This window comes from Cucurbita pepo, chromosome LG17 (genome assembly GCF_002806865.2).
Source record: "Cucurbita pepo subsp. pepo cultivar mu-cu-16 chromosome LG17, ASM280686v2, whole genome shotgun sequence".
Lineage (NCBI taxonomy): Eukaryota > Viridiplantae > Streptophyta > Magnoliopsida > Cucurbitales > Cucurbitaceae > Cucurbita > Cucurbita pepo.
Genome location: NC_036654.1, coordinates 3,513,767 through 3,535,967, shown reverse-complemented (window position 1 = coordinate 3,535,967; position 22,201 = coordinate 3,513,767). Strand labels below are relative to the sequence as shown.

Below are 22,201 nucleotides of genomic sequence, written 5' to 3'. Positions count from 1 at the left end.
CCTTCAACCATGGTTGTTAGGATTAAGACATATATCAATGTTAACTTGATTATTGGTAATGAGCTGAATAAGTTTATTTATGTAACGGTCGATGCCCCCTGGCTAGTAGATATCGTCTTTTTTGAACTTTTTGTTTCGGGCTTCTCCTCAAGGTTTTTAAAACGCGTCTAGTAGGAAGAGGTTTCCACATTCTTATAAAGAATGTTTCGTTCTCTTCTCCAATTGATGTGAGATCTCACACTCCATCATCTTCGGAGCCTAGTGTCCTATCTAACACTCGTTCCCTTCTCTAATCGATGTGGGATCTCGCAATCCATGTCCCTTCAGAGCTCAGCGTCATTACTGGCACACCATCTCGTATCCACCCCTTCGGGACCCAATCTCATTGCTAGCACATTGTTTGGCGCCTGGCTCCGATATCATTTGTAACAACCCAAGTCCACCACGAGTAGATATTGTCCTCCTCGAACTTTCCCTCCGTCTTTAAAACGCTCCGGTTAGAGAGAGATTTCCACACTCGTAAAGAATTTTCGTTCTCCTCCTTCACCCACGTGGGATCTCATAATTTAAATCATCCCCATCACCATCATCTCCAGCTGAAGGTTTACGCTGCTTCAACACCGACGGAGAAGCTACAGAATTTTCAAAGCCTGATTTGATTTATAAATTAGCGATCTGTGAGAGAAGCAAACATGATAACAATTATTGGCATGTGAAACTGTCTCCAAAGTCTGAACTGAATCATTCATGCCTTCTTCTGACTCTTCCACACCTCTGCTTTTTTGGGTCTCTAATGGTGTCGGTGGAAGAACATCCAAAAATCTGTCACAAACCATTGATCAATTTGGTTTTGTGAAGAAACCCATCATTTCAAACAAAACCCAGTTTTCTTTTCCCCATTTCCCCCAAATTATGAACACACAAACTGATTCTAATATATTACAGAGACCCCTTTCAATATATCAAGTAAAAAAACAGAGCAAATCGAGCCCACTGATAACATAGACTCAAACTTTCATTTCTTTACGAACTTAAGGAACAGCCAATCGATTCATCATATAGTTACATATTCAGGAAATTAAAGATCCAAAACAAGAACTCACACAACAAAATGACTGTTGATATCACCTCCATCCATAGATTACATGAGTGTAAGTGTTCTTAATCCACCTGAAACTCTTTCTCAGAGACCCTTTCATCTTCCCTTCCACTGCATAAACCTTATATCCAGCAACCCTTGTCTTCCTCTGCAGTTCTGGATCCTTGAAACTCCAGCTTTTAGAAGTTGACCCCATATTGCTTTTGGGTTTCTTCATTTTCATCTCTTTGTCTGGTTGATTTTGCTGCTGCTGCTGCTGCTGCTGCTGCACAGAACCTGCATAGCTGACACTGTAAGACCTCAGATCTTGCATGTTTGTTGGGGCAGCCTTGTTCTCATAGTAGCTTTCAATCTGCATTCTGCCTTCTCTGCAAGATTTGGATCTGAAATCCTCCATAGCCAAACTTCAAAGAGAACAGAGAATTTGAAAGTCTCGAGGCTAAATTGGGAAGGGGGAAGGGAAAATGGTTCTGGGTCTGCTTATTACGATGGTTATAGATGAGGATAACGTGTATTTATAATCTCTAGATTGGAGGACTTGAGGATCCAGGCGTATATAATACATTTTTGGGATTGCCATTTACAATTGTCTTCACCTAAGGTCATTGCATGAGCTGCGAAATGTTGACTCTTTGGCACGTGGAATAGTCATCAAGTCGACCTCCTGCTTAAATTAAAAGCACTTCAATGGAGCCTCACAACATACCCTTTCCATCAAGTCAAGCCAACATGGTCATTAAAGTGAGTGGCTACAACTTCTCTTAGGTTCTGTCATTCTTAAATAAAGTTGACTAAAGTTGACTGTCATAAGAATTTTTTTTGATGAATTTGAGATCTTTTAAAAATATATGGAGTCAATCAATGTTAAAAAGAATAATTATGAAAGTAAAATTATAAAGTGAACGAAGGGAGTATGATACTCTTATAGTACTAGAAATTAAAGAAATCGACAAAGTTAGAACAAAAAATCTTTATTTTATCACATAAATTTGACCGTAGTATGATTTTATCAGTTGGGAATTGAACACGTAGTCTAGGAAGATGTCTAATAAACAAACCCAAAGAAAAATATTGTAGTTGTTAATTGATTGATGGGGTGAATTTGGTGCAACTGCCCAACAAATGGATGGGAGGTTTTCAAGACCTAAAATCTCTCCACCATTTCCATTATTGCAGTCCTTTTAGAGTACACAAAAGTTGATCCTGTGGCCCTCAATTCCTAGCTAATGGCAGCTGTATCCTCTGTTCCAGTGAATTGAGATGGTCCATTATGGCTAGGTATTGGCTGGCTTTGGTGGTACATTCTTATGGATGAATGTTCCGAGGTTGTGGCAATCAATTAGGTGGCCCTAAGGGTCATCATAAAGAGGGTTAAAAGGGCATTGGCCTCGTGCAATAATGAGTTATTTGGAGTTTGACTTGTGTGGCGGTGGCCATGGGGTGATGTGCCTATGCCGTAAGCCCTAAGCAACTATGACACTCGATAGCGGTAAGCAAGGAAAACAGAAGGAACTATTAGCTATCTCCAATGTCAATGCTACTAATGATGCTTATTTGGAAAAGGCAAACCTTTGGTTACATTGATTTCTAAGGGGCATTAATCACTCCATAAATATACCTGTCCTGCTTCTAGCTGAAGCCCCCCGAAAATTCGTTAACTGACCATGACCATGCAACATCAAACACAATTATTTATATTGATATTGTAATGAGTCAGACTGGTAGCCTACCGTTTGGTGTTCACCAGGCACCATCAGGGGGTGTGCGCGATTTGGTTCGGTCCAATGTAGGGCAAAACACGAGACCAAACCACAAATAAATTCAGCTCGACATCATCTAAATCTTGCACAGAAAGCAGACCATACATGATAAAGAAAATGTCAGTTTGATAGTACTTATAAGATATGAAAACAAAGTTAAGCTAATGGGGGGGAAGGGGAAGAGTTCTGGTGGGAGGCTAAATAGTTCACTTCAGAGATGAGAGAAATCGCATCCCTATAAACAACGAANAAAAAAAAAAAAAAAAAAAAAAAAAAAAAAAAAAAAAAAAAATTATAATAATAACAATAAACCAAACAAACAAAACTTCCTCATAGGAGATCTGCAACATTAGCGGGCAGCTCTTCAATGACCACATTATAGAACTTCTGAATATCAAAAAGCATTCTCTCATCATCGTTTGTAACAAAATTGATGGCGACACCTTTTCTTCCAAATCGACCACTTCGACCAATACGATGAAGATAATTTTCGGGTTGGGTTGGCAAATCATAATTTATGACAAGGGAGACTTGCTGAACATCAATACCACGAGCCAACAAATCAGTTGTAATGAGAACTCGAGAAGAGCCAGACCGGAATTCGCGCATGATTATATCTCGAGTGTTCTGGTCCATGTCACCATGGGTGGCAGATACAGTATGGTCTCGGCTTCTCATCTTGTCTGTAAGCCAATCGACCTTGCGACGTGTGTTAACAAAGATAACACTTTGAGTGATGGCCAGAGTCTCGTAGAGATCACAAAGAGTTTCGAGCTTCCAATCTTCCTTATCGACATTTACGTAAAATTGTTTGATACCCTCCAAAGTAAGCTCATCACGTTTTACTAAAATTCGGACTGGCTTATTCATGAACTTCCTAGTGATCTCCAAAGCTTCAGGTGGCATTGTGGCGGAGAAGACCCCAACTTGAATTTTTGATGGCAAAAGCTGGAAAATGTCATAAATCTACAACCACAAAAAGAAGTAACATAGAAACAATTAGAAATTTAAACTCTTAATACAAATGCTGAGAACAAAATACCACTGCAAACAACGGCCAAGGATCTGACTTTCAAAAAGCATGAAAAAGAATTCAGCACTCATGAACCTTCCTACTAAACACAGTCATCATGAAGTTACTACTCTAGCGTGTATCTTACTGGGTAATGTATATTATATGATTTAAAAGGAGTACATTCGAATGGTTCAATACTCCCATTAGTATTGACCCAATTCACCTGGAAAAGAGATGTCAAAAGCTAAGCTCTGGATATAAACCCAAACGTTGAAACATATCTATTAACAACCTACCTAAAGCCAACAGAATGAAGCAAAATGAACTTACAAAATGTCAGCATCGAGATAAGAAATTCACCTGATCTTTAAAACCACGAGAAAGCATTTCATCAGCTTCATCCAATACAAACATCTTAATAGAATCTGGGCGAAGAGACTGCCTCCTTAACATATCAAACACACGACCAGGTGTTCCAACTACAACGTGAACACCAGCTTGAAGAATGCGTTGATCTTCACGGACACTTGTCCCTCCCACACAAGCATGAACCTTAACACCAAGATAATCTCCAAGAGCTCTCATAACCTTCTCTATTTGTTGAGCGAGCTCCCTAGTTGGTGCCAGAACTAGAGCCTGGCACTGGACTAGATCATAATCAAGTTGCTGCAGTATCCCAGAGCAGAAGGTTGCAGTCTTCCCAGTACCAGACTGAGCCTGCTGAATCACATCAAGGCCTTTGCAGAATGGAACAATACCCCTTTGCTGAATTGCAGATGGCTTCTCAAATCCTTAAGAAGTAAGGGAAAACCCTTGGAATTATATAGGAAATTACAAGGAAGATTTGAGACAAAATGAGTTAAAAAAAAGAAATAAATAAAAAATGAAACAAAGTATATACCATAAGCATAAATGCCTCTAAGGAGGTTTTCTTGCAGCCCCATTGAATCAAAACTTTCATAAACTTCATCATAAGAGGTAAAAAATTCCTGGCCTTCTGCTGAAAGACTGCAAGAAGAAAATACAGCTGTAAATAGTGCATACACATGAAGGGGAAAAGATCGGTGGTAAAGGCCCATTGTGAAAAACGGGAAAAAAAGAAAAAGAAAAATTACATCTCATTCATTTTAGAATCATATTGGCGAGAATCAAATTGGGATCCTTCTGGAGCCAAACCTGCCATGGCTGCAAGTACAAAATAAGGAAAAATGTAAGCAAGAAAACAGGGAACATTAAGATGAACAGAAAAACAAATAAAATATCCCGAATTATTTTATCAACTGGACCAACAGACAAATAAAACAACATTATGAAATTGTCCAAAGCTAATCTGAGAAAGGAAATCTGTAACAGAAAAGCCAAACTTGCAATCCACATAAACAGGAGAACAAGCATTAAATTTCTGTCTCAGTGTAGGAAAAGGACTTAAGGCCATCTGATATTTATTTATCAAGAAAAAGAAAAAAAAAATCCTTAGAACCAGACACCGCTTTAACCTTTTCCCAAAGCCGAAGCCGTAATTCCTCCTATAATTCACACTCGCAGTCCCACGAGGTAGAGCAAATAAAACCCACATAACTAATTCATCATGTCAAAATACACACGAACAGAATCATGTAACTTAAGGGAAACGATTACAACTCACAAACAAAGAAAAACAATATCAACAAACACGACAAGCGAGAACAGATTAGCGCCAAATGTTAATAGAAAAAGGAAAATCAAAGAGAACACATCGTTGTTGGAGGGTAAAGAAAAAGATATCCATAACCAAAGAAGTGACCTACATATACAACCATGTCCGTCCCCTGAAACAAAAGAAGAAACGAAGGTGAAAATTGAAGTGGAAAGAGAAGCAGACCTGCAGATTGATAGAGGAGAATGAGGAGATTGAAGAAAGTGCGCTAGGGTTTGCCAAACTCCTCGGATCTGATCCGTGGAGTTGGAGGCGAGTGTTGGGCAAAGCGCAGCGAGCGAAAACGAGATATTGTACAGAAAACTGTTAGGTTTTTGTAGAATAATAATTAACCACAATTCCAAAACTGTCCTTGGTTTCTGATACCTATAAAATATTTTATTAAATTTTTTTTTTTTATTTTTTATTATTATTATTATTAGGTTAGATTATTAAAATAATTTAATTTTTACTAAAATTTTAGGTTTTTGAGTTTATTTAGTAATAAATATTAATAATTATTCTTAAATAAATGAATTTAATATAAATAATCTTTTAATTGTAAATATTTAGTACCACGTCAAATGCAATGAAATAAGTATATTATAAAATTATATAATTAAAAAAATAATAATAAGTTAAAATGGGTTATTAAAAAAATAATAAACCTAAATAAGTAATCATATTTTAAAAATCATATTTAGAAAATGAAAGATAATCGACAAAATAATCATTCAAGGAAGAAATAAGACAAAATAAAAAAATCACAATAAAATAATAAATAATAATACAAGTTCGTGTAAGAACAGACAGGTTGAGTTACAAGCAGAGATGGGAAGAACCGACATTGAGGTGATGGTACGAAGCACCACAAGAAGGCTCGTCCACCTCAGTGTCCAACTAGACCTAAGATAGCGCATTATTTGCACACATAAAAATGACCCCACAAGGTAAGAATTCGCCAATAGGACATGGAGGAAAGGATAGAGGGATTGTGTATCGCCAATAAGATAGCTCAGTGTCCAACTAGACCTAAATAAGTGATCAAATTTTAAAAATCATATTTTTTTTTTTTTTTTAATCATGTTTTCGAACACGTAAGACCATGACAATATTTTAATGATGATGTTATGTTTTTAAGATGAACTTATAATATAACGATGATGTTGGACGAGTTAAATTCTGCATAAGAGCTTAGGTTAAGAAATCTATGGTCATTACAAATATGTTATAAGATTAGAATACCTTGCCCTGATTGACTTATGAACAGGATGTCATGTGTCCTAAAGGATATTGTTTGTGAGCCTTAGCCCATATTTTAATTTTCTTTGGTCCTTGAGCTACATTTACAATCCATTATGACGACATGGGTCAACTAGGCCTATGTAGAGACGGTTAGGACGCAACCCCTGATCGTGAACCCACCTCGACTAATGAGGGTCTACTTAGCACATAGAAATGCAACGTCACCCACTTAAGACCAGGACACTACTTAAGGGAGCTTGGGTTGTACCTAGTGGAGAACCAACCTTGCATTATTCTAGCGCATTGTTATGTGTCATTAAGGGAACTTCTGGCTAGAAATTAGTCCTAGGTACGTAAGCAATTATAAGTAGATTGAGGAGTCATCTATTGTAAGCTATGACTCCTCCATACCTGTTAGACTTCCCTAGAGCCTGAGATGTACAAGGACACCCCAACTTATATGCACGACGCGCAATGACTATGGGACCCTAGAAAGTACGAAACGAGAGGTTAAGTGCACCCTAAAATCCAAATACACCCTGTTGAGTAACGTACACCCTTGGAATAGGAGTAAGTAGAGCATATGAACCTTATGAGACTGAGAAGATTAGAAATGAACCCAAGCCATGGAATTGGCCAACTCTACGATCGTAACTAAGCACATAGCGTAAAAAGCATTGAATAAGAGAAGCTTCGCAACGAACCTACAAGTAGGTGCTTACCAAGTATTTTTATACGCATTCCTGTTATTATTCATTTGCAGATGGAGTGTAGACCATGTGAACCGTGCAGATGCAAGGAGCGTAAATTTGTATTTCAAATGCATTTTAGGTCAAATTTATTGTTTATAATTGACATTAAATTCCGAAAAATTTTATCACCCTTTTTTACCCGAGTCCACTGGCCAACCATGATTCGAAGCCTCAAAAAGCAAGTCGTTGTCCAAGCTGCTACATTGATTGAGGTTCATTTTGCAAACCCGTCACGAACGCCTCGAGACTTATCGGCACGCAATACCATTCGACCTGTTGCTCTAGCTTCTGGATACACGTCTAAGAAGTAGAGTGAATTCCAAAAGGTTCTGTTTCAGTGAATTTCATTCCATAACTTCACCAACCACAAAGAGGCATACTCTGGTGAAGCACCTGACTGCAAAAGCCAAAGAATGCCTCAATATGGGAGGACCTGCCAGTTCTATTAATGCCTGTACCTTCAATCTATAACAGTTATGCTTAGAATGTTGCTAAAACAAAAACATTAGAACATGATGTAAATATAAGAGATGCAATACTATAAAAGCAATGAACCTAATACCATTTTATCAGCTCTGATGGGCTAAAAGCACCGGAAGAATGTAACGACCCAAGACCACCGCTAGCCAATATTATCCTTTTTGGGCTTTCCCTTTCGGGCTTCCCTCGAGACTTTAAAACGCGTCTGCTAGGGAAAGGTTTCCACACCCTTATAAATGGTGTTTTTGATCTCCTCTCCATCCAACGTGGAACATCACAATCCACCCCCCTTCGGGCCCCAGGGTCCTTGCCGGCACTCATTCCTTTCTCCAATCGATGTGGGACCGCCACCAAATCCACCCCCCTTTAGGGCCAGCGTCCTTACTGGCACATCGCCTCGTGTCTACCCCCTTCGGGGAACAGCCAGAAGGCTGGCACATCATCCAGTGTCCACCGCTAACAGATATTGTCCTCTTCGAGCTTTCCCTTTTGGGCTTCCCCTCAAGGCTTTAAAACGCATCTACTAAGGGAAGGTTTCCATACCCTTATAAAGGGTATTTTTGTTCTCCTTCCCAATCACCGGTGGGACATCACAAATAACATTGAGAATCCTAGATTTGTTCCATTGTCCCAAGAAATAACACTTCCTATTAAATTAAGTAGTTCATGGAGAAATTCAAACCAAAGTTTTCCTATTTCTGAGTTCAATCAATGTGCAATATCATCTTTGAATGTTCTTATCAAATTCACAACACACTGCAGAGAGAATAGTTCATCAATGGCAAGCACTAAATAAAGCGATATCATAGGCAAAGGGGTGAGGAATCCCTTCCCCTTCAATGATCAAACAGTTTTCCATGACATAAGAATTGAAATTCTTGAATCAAATTATGAACCCAGATAAGATCATATATATTCAACATCATGGGAGCTTGAACAAATAAGAAATATTGGATCAAACTTCAGAGAATTTCATTAATTACATCCAAATTTTGAGATGTAATCATAGAAATATTGGATGATTCCCATACCACAAGTTTAAATTCATGGAGATTATCGATTATCAGAGAACTCGACGAATTGCATCACTCAATGAAGCAAATAAAGAAGCACGAGTGAACCTCGTATAGAACTTATCAAGTGAATTGGTTAATTTCAACCCCTGCATTCTCAAACTATGAATTCTTCCTAACACGAAGTATATCGATCAAAATTGCAAGCTAACATTCCTCAAATCGGCACGTACCGCTTCAACATCTGCTTACCCGTCACCGCCACTCCAACCACAACGCCGCCAATAGCACCGGCCACGGCCGCTGATCTCACTCCTCTTGCCGCACGATAAAGCGCACCGGTGCCAAGTCCCGCTGCGACACAGTTCCATACGTCGTCCGTATCCCTCACAGCCTCAATTCCGCTCTCCAAACCAGCATATAGTAACCCAATCACACCGAGTCGATTCCCCCAGAGACGCCCTGAATGACCAGAAGAGTTCAGGATCCGATTGATCCGAAGTTTCATAGTATCACCTGATTCGAAAGATTTGACGCCGGAAACGAAGCCCGTAGACGCTCCGCCGACTGCACCAGCGAGGTAACCGCAACCGGTGTAGAAGGTGAGATTCTCGCCCCAAGATCGACGCTGGCGGCGAGCTTCTTCATCGAAGAGAAACTCCGGTGAGGTTGGAAGCTGGAAGTTTCGGTAAGGAACCTGGAGATCCTTGTAAGGGTTGTAAAGACGTGGTTGGGATGAGCCCTGATCAAAGCCTGAATCAATTTCGCGATCGGAAGAACGGTCCGCCATTATTGAGATTTTGAGCTCTAAGCTTAGGGCTACACTCGATTGTGAATTCTCTCCCACAGAGAGGAAAAAGAGGGAAGATTCTTCTTAAGAACAGCGATTCTCGGTTCAGAGGGAGCCAGATAAACCGGTTTTGTGGTCGTTTTCTTTCTCTATAAAGTCTCTCCGGTTCAACTCAGGCGAACCCAACCCCGTAATTATTATTGAATTTTGTCTCTAATTTAATAATATAATAATTAACCTATATTTCTTTCTTTTACGTTAGAGATTCAAATTATTTTTTAACAACCAAACTTGAAAGTTTCCAAATATATTTGATTAGATGTCAATAATTAATTTCTTTTATGAGAATTAATTAAATTTCCAATTGCAAAACTATAATTTATGTTAATGATTAGGTTTAACTCTAACTAAAATTTTCAAATAATTTAATCACTCATCACGTTTTATTTAGCTCAACAACAAGTAAGAGTGAAGATCAACTCGATGCCACCACTAGTAGATATTGTCCGCTTTAACCCGTGACATATCACCGACAACCAATAACAGATATTGTCAGTTTTGGTCTGTTATATATTGTCAAGAAAAGATTTTCATACCTTTGTAAATAATGTTTCGTTTTGTTCTTCTATTGACGTGCGATCTCACAATCCATCTCCTATAGGGGCCAACGTCCTCACTTCTCCCATTAATGTGCGATCTCACAATCCATCCTCCTATAGGGGCCAATATCCTCACTTCTCCCATTGATGTGCGATCTCACAATCCACCCTCCTATAAGGACCAACATCCTCACTAGCACATCGCCCAGTGTTTGGCTCGAATACCGTAACAACCCGATGCCACCACTAACAAATATTGTCCACTTTGACCAATTATGTATTGCCATCAGCCACATGATCTTAAAACCTCTCCAATAGATGTAGGATCTCATCTATAACCTTTTAATCGATAATTTAACTCGTCTTAACAAACTAAACTATACTTTTAACTTCTCAAAACAAACTTGTTCTCTCTACCATACAAGTTTTCAAGTCACATGGAACAAATCCAAACCATTCAACGTAAAAAAAAAAAAAAATATTTATAAATGATTCAGTATAACCCAAGAGTGATGGGAAGAATGTATTACAAGAAGTGGGTTCTTGAGAAGAAAATTGGTGGTGAAACAAGTCATTTTGCAGGCAGGCAGGCAGGCATGCTTAAATAATCCAATGAAAGCAAATAATCCAATGAAAGAAACAAGTCATTGGGTTCTTATCAGACAGAAGAAAAACACAATGAAAGCAATCAAGGTAGACAATATGAATTTCTCTTATGCAAATGAGTGTGGGTTTTTCAACCCAGAAGTAGTAGGAGAAACACAACTTACACATGACCAACAGCGTTCACTGATGTGCCGCCGCTTCCTCAGTTCTACAATTGGGTTTCCACTCAGTGGTATGGTTGAGACTTCTGCACCGCTGTTGTGCTTCGAGCTCCAATTTTCCATTTCCTGCTGAGAAATGGTATTCGAACCAATACCATCCTTCTGGCTCCAAAAACTCGTACTGAATGTCAGTCGCTGCCATCTTTCTCTTACATTGATCTACGTTGAATTTCCATTGGCAGGTTAGGATTGTTTCTCATTCCTACCTGATTATACATAATAGCAAGAAGATATAAATGCAAAGTTTAAAGCCTGCTACATAACAATAAAAGATGGCAACCAACCTCATTTTCTGATCCCTTGAAATGTGGAGCTGAGTTAGAAGTGCGTTGACCATGTGCTCTCCCAAAAGCTGTGAGCTTCCTCTTTGGTGGTATTCCGCTCAATCCCAATTTTTTTAGCCTGATCAGTTCAGGTAATATAACGGAACCGAGGTCGGGTCTATCTCTTTTCCTTAGCTCACAGCACTTCAGGGCTAATTGAGCGAGTCCAAGAGTATCTTGAATGGGCCAATCTGTAATTGTAGGATCAAGTATCTGTGGGAATGTGCCGTGTTCAATGGCCTCCTCAACCTGATATGAAAGACCCATTGGTGACCTTGCAGTGATGAGCTGGAGTAGCAGAACACCAAATGAGTAAATATCTGATTTCACACCTAGCATTCCTGTTTGTTGGTATTCTGGATCGATGTAACAGAAGGTTCCAGCTGCAGCCGTCATGTGATATTGAGTGACACTATCAGCAACCGACGGCGGGACTAGCCTGGCCAAACCCACATCGCCTATTTTGCTCACATAGTTCTGATCTAAGAGAATGTTTGCTGGTTTGAGATCGCGATGCACCACGGGTTCTGGCTTCATTTGATGAAGGAAGAGAAGTGCAGTGGCAATGTCAGCAGCTATCCTGAAACGAGTTTTCCAAGGGATTGGAGGAGTGTCGTCTTTTCGGAAAAGACGGTCTTCTAAGCTCCCGTTTTCCATATATTCATAAACAAGGCAACCATATTCTGGGCAGGCACCCATAAGGAGAACCATGTGTGGATGCCTCATGCGGCTTAAAACCTCAATCTGCAAATTATGAACAGTGCAATCTTCAGGAACTTTTTAAATGCATGATTATCATTCATTACAAATATGTTTTTTATTCAGTCTGATGTTGTTACAGAAAACACCCTTATGGCTGATAATTTCGTGCAGTTATTTCCAGCCAAGATAAAGAAGAAAGAAAAAAAATTACCTCTTGCTGGAATTGTCTCTGCCCATGAGATCTCTCTGGGCTCAACATCTTAATGGCAACAGAAGTATGATCGAGAAAGGCTTGGTAAACAGGTCCATAACCCCCTTCACCAATCTTGTTTGACTCATTAAAATGATCTGTTGCTGCTTCGATCTCGCCAATTCTGTATCGTTTGAAGCAGATATTAGTGCGTTCAAATAAATCAATTGTTTTCTGCTTCTCCTCCGCCTCAGTCCTAGCCTTTTTTTCAGCAATATTTCGCTTTTTCTGGATCTCTAATTCTTCCAGCCTTTGTGCCATTAGAGCTGCTTCTGTCCCAGCCTTGTTTTTCTCCTTCTCAAGCTCTGACAATGCTGTTAAAACCTCTTCTGCAGATTTACCTCGCTCGAACTTTTTCGCTTCTTTCATCTTCAATTGTGCGAGATCATTTGCCTGGCATCAAACACATTACTTCTTTCAGGATCAACTGGGCTTGAACAATGTTTATTTAGCACTTTTGAGATCAAGTATATCATCTGATATACAAAATGAAGTATCAGTTCTAACCTTTTGTTTTGCTTCTAGAGCTTCCTTGCAAGCTGATTCATACATTTCCATCTTCCCTTTGAGTTCAAACCTTAACTTTCTCATCTCAGATTCTATGGAAGCCTGTAAATCCAGATAAGCTAAATTATTGAGTCAATTATCCATGCCTATAACTATATAACTTAAAAGGAATAAATTTCTACTGCCCAAATGTAAACTCAAATACAACTGATGTTGGAAATTCAACCATTAACTACAAAAATTGGGTAGCTCCTTAGCTGAACAAGAAATTGTTTAATTCCTTACTTACTGCTGTGTTAGAGGTAACAAAGCTCTTTGAATTACTCTCTGAGGAGGTTAACGAAAAATCTAAGCTCTCAGAGGATGATGTGCCAGTTGATCTGAAACTGAGAGGCCCTGAAAAGTCACTAACGCTTGACAGTGAATCAACACTGTTGCTATAACGATGCCTACAATCGAAACAAACTGTTGTTAATCATTCGTTATAAGCAGCACCTCTAAAGGCAGATCTAGAATATTAACCAAAGCTACTGATCGAGAAAAAAGGAAAAAGAAAATTCATTAAAAAAACGTGTATGCTTATCCTATGAGTCTACACAAACAAACACTACCGAATGAACAATGTAAAAGGAAAATTGGGCTTTTGTATTGGTACACCAGTAAAAGAGATAAAAGACAGAAATCAAACTTTTCAGAAATTTTTATCATCTCTTTGACTCCTATTAGATTTCAAGTACACAATTCCAGAAGGCCAGCATCCTAATCAAGTAATTATAAGAAGTCCATCCATACAGAAAATTAGTGAAGAAGCACTTGGATAAGACTTCGGAAGTTTCAGTATAGTATGTTGGGAATCTCAACTTTCCATACAGAAAATTAGTGAAGAAGCACTTGGATAAGACTTCGGAAGTTTCAGTATAGTATGTTGGGAATCTCAACTTTCCACAATGGTATGGTATTATCCAATTTGAGCATAAGCTCTCATGGTTTTGCTTTGAGGTTCCCCAAAATGCCTCATACCAATGGAGATGTATTCCTTACTTATAAACCCATGATCATTCACTAAATTAGCGAATGTGGGACTCTCTCCCAACAATCCTCAACAATCCTCCCCTCGAACAAAGTACACTATAAGCCTCTCCTAAGGCCTATGGAGCCATCGAACAGCCTCCCCTAAATCGAGGCTCGACTCCTTATTTGGAGTCCTCGAACAAAGTACACCCTTTGTTCGACACTTGAGTCACTTTTGACTACGCCTTCGAGGCTCACAACTTCTTTGTTCGACATTTGAGGATTTTATTGACATGGCTAAGTAAAGGGCATGGCTCTGATACCATGTTAGGAATCACGACTCTCCACAATGGTAAGATATTGTCCACTTTGAGCATAAGTTCTCATGACTTTGCTTTAGGCTTCCCGAAAAGGCCTCATACCAATGGAGATGTATTCCTTACTTATAAACCCATGATCATTTCCTAAATTAGCCAATGTGGGACTCCCTCCCAACAATCCTCAACATAGTATTCAGTATTGTTAATCATTCAAATTTCACAACGGGGATTCCTTGCGCAAGGATGTTCGTTTCTACGTGTATCATATATAATATACATCAAAGTCTTGTGATAAGAAATCCAATATCCTCTCAAATAGGCTTGTGAAAGAGTCGAATGAAGGAGAAACATAACGAATTGTGAATTGCTAATGAAAAGATAAATAAGTTTACGCAATAAATTTGTCTCGCATGTGAGAAAGATGAATGTTGTGGAATATTGTATCTACCCAAAAGTATATCTATTGAATTCTACCTGCTTTTATCTTTCGTGTTTTGTATTTTTGATAGACACTTGTCAGCATGAAGAGTTCCGGATGGTTTTTCTTTCCCATCAGTTAGTGACATGTATCGCTTTCTCAATCTCTTAGTATGAACTTTCCCTCTAGCTATGACATATACAGAACATGATTCTGGAGTTGATTTGAGCAAACATGTTGAGACATCTGCATGTTTGAACGTCCTGCATGGATCCAAATGGTTCTAGCTTAATCTAATTTCTTACACACTATCAAAATCCTCCCTATCACAGAGACGAAGAGAAATACAGACCTCGTAAAAGCATTCCGGCTGGAAGCACCCACAACAATGTTGCTAATGGAGTGTTTATTGATATAGTGAATAAGTGCACTTGGAACATCAATGTCATGGATGACAATCTCCTTTGCAACTATCTGAAAACACATACTACGATGATTATGAGAGTAGTCGTTAATATTTTGTTCTAGTTCGACAATGATTCATTGTCCCATCAAAACAAGCCATCATCCTGAGAGAAAACCTAATTCGAAAACTGAAAACTATCTGAGATTGTTACACTATTACTACGATGGATTGTTTGTTTATAACAAGGAATTCGGCAAATTGCTTACTCCTTTTCGTGCACAGAATCCTCGGTATGGAAGGAAGAACTGATGCAATTCAGCATCAGTCGGTGGACGATACTCCTTAGGAACCGTATCCGCATCCTCTGAATACAAAGGCCAAATCACAAGAAATCATTGATTCATCTCCAAACGTTATGGTGCATTTCAGTACATTTCGTTTTTTGGAAATGGCAATTTAACCATGGATACGAGAATCAGAATGACGACGGCTAAACAACGTCAACAACAAGGGAGACGGATACCTACGGGGATGCAAGCTCTGACTCCGAACATGGATGAGGATGCAATCGCCGGAGTTCTTCTTATTGAACAGGTGTTCCACAGCCCATTTCACCGCGGATTGACTGTTCTTATCCCTGTTAATGGCGATCACCGTGTGGGTGGCGGTAACGGATTCGTTAGTTTCTTCTTCAGCCATGGGAGCTACCACAGCCCGAAACGCCACCACCACGGTTCACGCCGCCGGACAGAACAGACAAAACACGGTGACGCGTAATGAAAACAGAGCAAGGGTGGACAATGGAATCAGGAGTCGGTTTGATTGCCATTGCTTTACTAAATTTGGGGAGTAGAAACAAGAAGACGAACACCATCATCTTCGCCAAAAATCTCAAATCCAATCAGTGGTTGCTAAAATTAGGGGTGGTGAAGAAGATGATAGTTTAAAAAATTGAAACCAAATCGATCTATACGTTTGCTCCATTTGGAATCCCAATGACAAACAAAGATCGATGAACGTTCAAACCAGCTGAGCAATGATATGAGGATGATAAATATACAGTTACCAATCTTTTGTCCCCCGGCCCCTCCGCCATTTTCACACTCATTTATTTATCATCACTCAAATATTTTGTATTTCATTTCTTTTAAATTAAAAATTATATTCAGCAAATTTGAGAATTTATTTTCTAAAATTGGTTGGAAAATAAATTGTTTAAATACGATCCTTTAAGAAAATAGATTTTAAGTAAATAATTTTATGTATAATTTTGTTATCATTTGTGTTAAATTAATTAGGATTCCCATGCAAACTAATCTTCATAGTTATTGTCAACCTCGGAGTATAATCAATCTCGGTCTCTAGTTCTTAGACAAAAGGTATACTCTAGTTCTTAGACAAAAGGTATACGGTGAGATCCCACATTGGTTAGAGAAGGAAAATTCAAGATGTGGAAACCTCGTCCTAATAGATACGCTTTAAAATCGTGAGGCTGATGGTGATAAATAACAGTACAAAGCAGACCATATTAGTAACGATGGGATTGAATTGTTACAAATGGTATCAGAGTTAGTTACCAAACCGTATGCCAGTGAGGACATTGGGTCTCCAAGGGAGTGGTTTATGAGATCTTATATGGATTAGAGAGGGGAAACCTAAGTTGTATCGAAACCTCTCTGACACCAGCGAGGACACTGGGTCTCCAAATGGATGGATCGTGAGATCTCATATTGGTTGGAGAGGGGAAACCTCTCCCTAATAGGACACATTTTAAAATCATGAAACTGATGACTATACATAACGGACTAAAATGGACAATATCTTTTAGCGGTGGGCTTGGACTATTACATATACTAGAGTATATTTTATATGGGGTTTCCCCTTCGACTACCAAGATTCTTGCTCGGCTTTCTTCGGCAAAGACTTCTTGTCTATCATATTATGGCACTAAATTATTTACAAAATACAGTAAATTGTCATAAGGAGAAATGAAAATAAGTTCGTTAAACTCAACCGAACACCGACTCATATAATAAGGACTAAAACACAAACTCTCGACCAAGAAATTGAATGATTCAAATCTCTAAAAAAAAACAAGACATGATCATAATCTCGATCGAAAGTCAAAAACTAAATCACGGGTAGGAAGAAGAAACGAAACCTCATCATTTGACTCTGTCTGATTAAGCTTCACCATCCAAAGTTCCAACTTCCAAATAAGAAAACGCCATTCTATGCCACAGAGCTGTTTCATGGAAAGAAGTTGCCATTTACAATGTGAAAGAAAGAACACATGAAATTTATCAATATGAACATTTACCCGTTTTACTCAACAAAACTGCTCAACCTTTTCCTGTACAGAATTCAACTTCTTTAAATTACAACAACAGTGTAACTACTACAATCTAACCATCTTGCTTATCGTCGTCTCTTTTGCCTCAACTCGGGAAATTGAAGCGGGACAGGAAGCGTAACCAATGACAAGTTGTTCTTGCGTATAAACTTGCAACCCAGATTGTCATAATGGACTCTTAGAGTGAAAGGACTAGTTCTCAGATCCCTTGCTATGTCAGATGGATCGCTGCTGAATTCATCGGCGAATAACGCGAGCACCAAAACGTGGCTAATGAGAAGATCGGTTTTCTCTGCTGACAGTCTTCTCGACTCCGTAGTTGAAAACATGGATGAGAACTTTTGTCGTAGCATGCTAGGAATTTTATGGCCCTTAACAGAAGAAACGCCATCCATAGAATGCTGATCCTTATACTTTATTAGATGAGTGATGTATGAATATATGCAGCAGAGCTTCTTTTTCTCTTCCTCATCCTAAAGATGATTTTAACGTCAAAAAGGATTCAATACAAATGAACAGAATTTTAAGGATAAGACTTATTTAGAAACAGGCAGTACAGCTGCGGAACGAATCTACAATCTAGAACAAACATTCAAAATAAACAATCAAAGCATACTTGTTTAAGACTTAAAAGACAAGCTCCTTTTCCACAAAACAATAAAGACCAAGTTAGTTTGGTTGAGGATTGTTGGAAGAGACGAAGAGGAGTCCCACACCGGCTAATTAAGGGGTTGATAATGGGTTTATGAGTAAGGAATACATCTCTATTGATATGAGGTCTTTTGGAGAAACCATAAGCAAAGTCATGGGAGCTTATTGTAACGGCCCAGGTCCACCGCTAGCAGATATTGTCATCTTTGGGTTTTCCCTTTCGGGCTTCTTCTCAAGGCTTTAAAACGCGTCTGCGAGGGAAAGGTTTCCACACCCTTATAAAGGGTGTTTCGTTCTCCTCTCCAACCAATGTGGGACATCACAGTTATGCTCAAAATGGACAATATCATACCATTTTGGAGGGTCGTGATTCCTAACAAATTTTAGAAAGCAGTAAATCGTTTCGATTTGAAAACATCAGTGAAAAACAAAGACGAAGTAGTTTAATCTGAGAATCGACATGATTCATCATACTCAATAAATAATACTGACCAACTACAAAATTCATGAAGATGCATCAAATTTTGTCTCAGAGTATTCATAAAGGAAAATTAGAACCTTCTTAACATAATACCTGAATGTCTTGCAATTTATAAATTCTGTTGCGGACAAAGGCTGGATAATTGGCACTTATTTCAGATTCTGCTTGCAAAAGGAAATAAAGATCTTCCAGGAAACCCCATTCTCCCTTGAGGATAATCTTGTCGAGGGGGTAAGCTTCTTGTGGAGTCGTTGCAGAAGCATTATATGTCGGTATATTACGAGAAATTTGTGCATTCGAACTTTCCAACGCCTCTTTGTTTACCACAACATTTTTCATTTTCCCATCTAGATCCTTCTTGGTCTCAGGATCATCCTCTTGCTTCAAAGAAAGCAGCTTCTTTGCCTGCCACACATCAACAATATTAAACAATTTGTTGCTACTTCTTGAAGTTGCAATTCGAAGTTATTCCATCCAAAACCAAAACTAAAGGCAATAAGAAAAGGTGAACAGAAAAGATATGATTCTTTTTCATGATAACATGCCTCCCATAATCATGCTCCCCTGCTTATAAGGTTAAGTTCAATATTCGTTTAATAAATAAGTCGCTGAAAGATGGCTGCTGAAGAACTAAAAGAACGCAATTCCAGGATTCTATTACTACCTGTTTTATCGACTTCTTCGTTCCATAGAGATTGCTGAGCTCTCTCATTCTATCAGCTTTCTCCTGCACAGAGAGCTCGTCGTTCGCCACACTTGGGGATTCACTTTCAGGAACATCTGAACCTCTAACTTTAGGATCCAATCTAAATATCTGCAAGGATAAATATCAAGCTTAGTAACATAATTGAGACTATTGCAGCATGAAGATGAACATGTTGTAAAGTAGCCAAATTGCATTTCAAACGGATAAATAGAGGAAAATAAGAGGCATTTGTAACTTCAGGCTTCAGCGTGGACACCAAAACAAACAAGCATCAATTAGGATTCAATTTTTACGATTCTTTTTCTCTACGTTCATTATTGAGAATAACGTACCATATTTGATGCAATAGGCACAATCTTTAAGCTTTGGGTTGCCTTATCAAGAACACCGAGAGCATAGCTGCAATGTTGTTTTCCAGCAGTAGCCTCACCCAAGTAATTGGTACCAACAAAATCCACATTCAACCCTGTTGGACTTACAACCAGCTGCATCCTATTTGGTTTTTTCTTGTGCCTATAAACCTTAGCCCTTACAGAATTTTGTTCCTCGACCGCTTCCTCATTGGGATCCTTGTTAGGATCATACCCAGAGGGGAAATAACCAACTAATGGTGGAATCTTCTCAGGATGGTTGCTGAGGACTTGGATTTTTGTATTCACAGGTGGAACTCGTTTCTTCTTCTTTTCACTCTTCTTCTTTTTCTTCGCTGGAGACTGAGAATTCGCTTCTGGTTCTGCGTAATGGGTTTCTTCAAAATATTTAGAATCTCCCGCCATTAATTCTGTAAACAAGCTTAGAGTGTGTATAATTCAAATAAACAAGAAAATAACCCTCAGATTTTTAAATACACACACAATTGTCAACTCGAAGAGCTTCAGCTCGCTTATGGAACAAGTAGCTTAAGGAATTACTTCTCATTCATTTCAGCATCATAATGGTGGAATTCAAAATGGGATCCTTCTGGAGCCAAACCTGTCATAGCAGCAAGCAGAAAATAGCGCAAAATATAAGCAAAAGATTCCTAAAGAAAGGGAAAATCAAGATGAACAGGCAAACAAACTAAAATATATCAAAGCATACAACCAACAAGAATGCGGTCATTTAATCAGCTCAATTCATTCAATGGTCACGACTCATGAGAGAACAATGGATAAACAGAAACACATGATAAATTGACCAAAGCTATCCTGCAAAAGGTGATCTAAATCAGAAAAGCCAAACTTGGAAGCCATATAAAGAGAAGAACAGGCATCAATGTTGTTTCAAATTAGGAAAAGATTTCACGGGCTATCTGATACTTTTCATAAAAAGAAACAACAAAATCTCTAGAACCAGACACCGCATTAACCTTTTTCCAAAACAGAAGCTACAAAAATTACACAGAAAAATCATAAACGAAGTACGAACAACAATTCCCCTAATAATTACACTCACAGTTCCACAGGAAAGAACAAACCAACACTAGATGATTAATTCAATAGATTCAGACTTAATAGGCAACAATAGATTCCTGTATTAACGCCGAAATTTAACATAGACAAACAAAAACAATAACAAAAAAAACCCGACACACAAGCAGAGATTAACGCCAAATTTTGACATAAAAAAGAAAAAGAAAAGAAAACCTATGATTGTTGGAGCCTACAGATAAAGATAACAGGAAAAACATACATAATTAGAAAGGAAAATAATCAAACCTGCCGATTTTGAGAGAGAAGACGAACTAGGGCTTGGTCTGGCTCTCAATTATTTGGTATGAATGCCGTTACAAGTGAATTACGAAGAATACAGGAATTAATTAGCAAATAGTAGGTAATATTATTATTGACATTAAACTTTTAATATTTTATATCCAATATTAAAAAATAAAAGCATTTTTAAATATTTTTTAGAAGACAAACAAATATTGCAATAAGAACATATTTTTAATATTTATGCATCTAAAAAATAATTAATTTAAATTTTAGAAATTTATAATTTAGTTCATGCAATTTTATAATTTGATAAAAAATTCTTAAATAGTTTTTGTGGCTTAATTAAAATCCGTAAATAATAATTATATGAACTAAATTTTAATATTTTCAGACAAAATTGGTAAATTAATTAAAAAAATTGACATGTAACGCGAGCACCTGAATTTCAATTTTTTTAAATAAAAATTATTTATAAAATTGTTGAGATATAATATTTAGAGAATACGTTTATTTATCAAATATATCTTAGATATTACATCTTAATATTTTTTTATTTATGGTTTGATTTGTCGTATATTTTATTTTATTCTCAATATTTAATTAATTTATATTTTTTTTTTGAAAAGATACAATAATGTTGTTTGTCTCTTAATATTATTTGTTTTTTCTACGGCAATTATAGACATTTTTATTTGATACGTAGACGTTATCTACTTGACATTAAATTTTGTTAAAGAGCGAAAATTATTCTCACAATCTTCGTAAATNAAAAAAAAAAAAAAAAAAAAAAAAAAAAAAAAAAAAAAAAAAAAAAAAAAAAAAAAAAAAAAAGTACCGAGCATAGGATTGAATTAAGTCGAGCACAATTAATTTTAAAATTTTTATAATTGAGTCACAAAAATATAGGTAATAATAACAGTAAATATTAATTATTTTAATAATTTATTAGTCATCATTCCTACTCACATAAAACACATTTTTTTAGAGACTTTAATATAAATGCATATACAAGTTGGGTTAACTTAGGTTAAATTTTTTTTTTTAAATCAACTTGAATTAATCCATATATATATATATATATATATATATATATATATATATATATATATATATATATATATATC

General features: G+C 37.6%; 5 protein-coding genes and 1 non-coding gene across 15 annotated transcripts; all 6 read right to left on the bottom strand.

Moving 5' to 3' along the window:
* Positions 1-967: 967 nt before the first annotated feature.
* LOC111778170 lies at positions 968-1,619 on the bottom strand. The gene has a single exon (XM_023657853.1). The coding sequence runs from the start codon at positions 1,494-1,496 to the stop codon at positions 1,125-1,127; it is 372 nt and encodes a 123-aa protein (XP_023513621.1). The 5' UTR covers positions 1,497-1,619; the 3' UTR covers positions 968-1,124.
* A 1,349-nt stretch (positions 1,620-2,968) lies between these two features.
* LOC111778169 (eukaryotic initiation factor 4A-11) lies at positions 2,969-5,882 on the bottom strand. The gene is made up of 5 exons (XM_023657852.1): positions 5,736-5,882; positions 4,990-5,059; positions 4,776-4,882; positions 4,235-4,665; positions 2,969-3,825 (listed from the first exon to the last, which is right to left on the bottom strand). The coding sequence occupies exons 2-5, from the start codon at positions 5,055-5,057 to the stop codon at positions 3,190-3,192; spliced, it is 1,242 nt and encodes a 413-aa protein (XP_023513620.1). The 5' UTR covers positions 5,058-5,059; positions 5,736-5,882; the 3' UTR covers positions 2,969-3,189.
* Positions 5,217-5,325, bottom strand: LOC111779425. The gene has a single exon (XR_002812692.1). It is a non-coding gene; the product is annotated as a small nucleolar RNA snoR98 (small nucleolar RNA).
* Positions 5,883-7,587: 1,705 nt separating the features above from the next.
* LOC111778146 (mitochondrial import inner membrane translocase subunit TIM23-1-like) lies at positions 7,588-9,927 on the bottom strand. Its single transcript, XM_023657814.1, has 2 exons — positions 9,273-9,927; positions 7,588-7,943 (listed from the first exon to the last, which is right to left on the bottom strand). The coding sequence occupies exons 1-2, from the start codon at positions 9,827-9,829 to the stop codon at positions 7,904-7,906; spliced, it is 597 nt and encodes a 198-aa protein (XP_023513582.1). The 5' UTR covers positions 9,830-9,927; the 3' UTR covers positions 7,588-7,903.
* Positions 9,928-10,910: 983 nt separating this feature from the next.
* Positions 10,911-16,328, bottom strand: LOC111778897 (U-box domain-containing protein 51-like). Of its 4 annotated transcripts, XR_002812605.1 has the most exons (10): positions 15,720-16,328; positions 15,459-15,556; positions 15,139-15,260; positions 14,843-15,049; positions 13,327-13,486; positions 13,038-13,139; positions 12,492-12,923; positions 11,540-12,322; positions 11,080-11,414; positions 10,911-11,040 (listed from the first exon to the last, which is right to left on the bottom strand). XR_002812605.1 is itself a non-coding variant. In XM_023658899.1 (9 exons), exons 1-9 carry the CDS (start codon positions 15,889-15,891, stop codon positions 11,142-11,144), a joined length of 2,349 nt encoding a protein of 782 aa, XP_023514667.1. In that variant the 5' UTR covers positions 15,892-16,328; the 3' UTR covers positions 10,911-11,141. The 4 variants fall into 4 exon arrangements, 3 of the variants coding, with proteins under 3 accessions (XP_023514667.1, XP_023514668.1, XP_023514669.1); XM_023658899.1 differs by having other exon boundaries at positions 10,911-11,414; XM_023658900.1 differs by having other exon boundaries at positions 10,911-11,414; positions 15,716-15,845.
* An 819-nt stretch (positions 16,329-17,147) lies between these two features.
* LOC111778899 (DNA-directed RNA polymerase I subunit rpa49-like) lies at positions 17,148-21,165 on the bottom strand. Of its 7 annotated transcripts, none has more exons than XR_002812609.1 (7): positions 21,081-21,165; positions 20,236-20,355; positions 19,716-20,164; positions 19,342-19,491; positions 18,771-19,082; positions 17,513-18,018; positions 17,148-17,437 (listed from the first exon to the last, which is right to left on the bottom strand). XR_002812609.1 is itself a non-coding variant. In XM_023658902.1 (6 exons), exons 2-6 carry the CDS (start codon positions 20,299-20,301, stop codon positions 17,611-17,613), a joined length of 1,326 nt encoding a protein of 441 aa, XP_023514670.1. In that variant the 5' UTR covers positions 20,302-20,355; positions 21,081-21,165; the 3' UTR covers positions 17,441-17,610. The 7 variants fall into 7 exon arrangements, 1 of the variants encoding a protein (XP_023514670.1); XR_002812606.1 differs by having other exon boundaries at positions 20,295-20,355; XR_002812610.1 differs by having other exon boundaries at positions 19,716-20,116; positions 20,295-20,355.
* Positions 21,166-22,201: the final 1,036 nt, after the last annotated feature.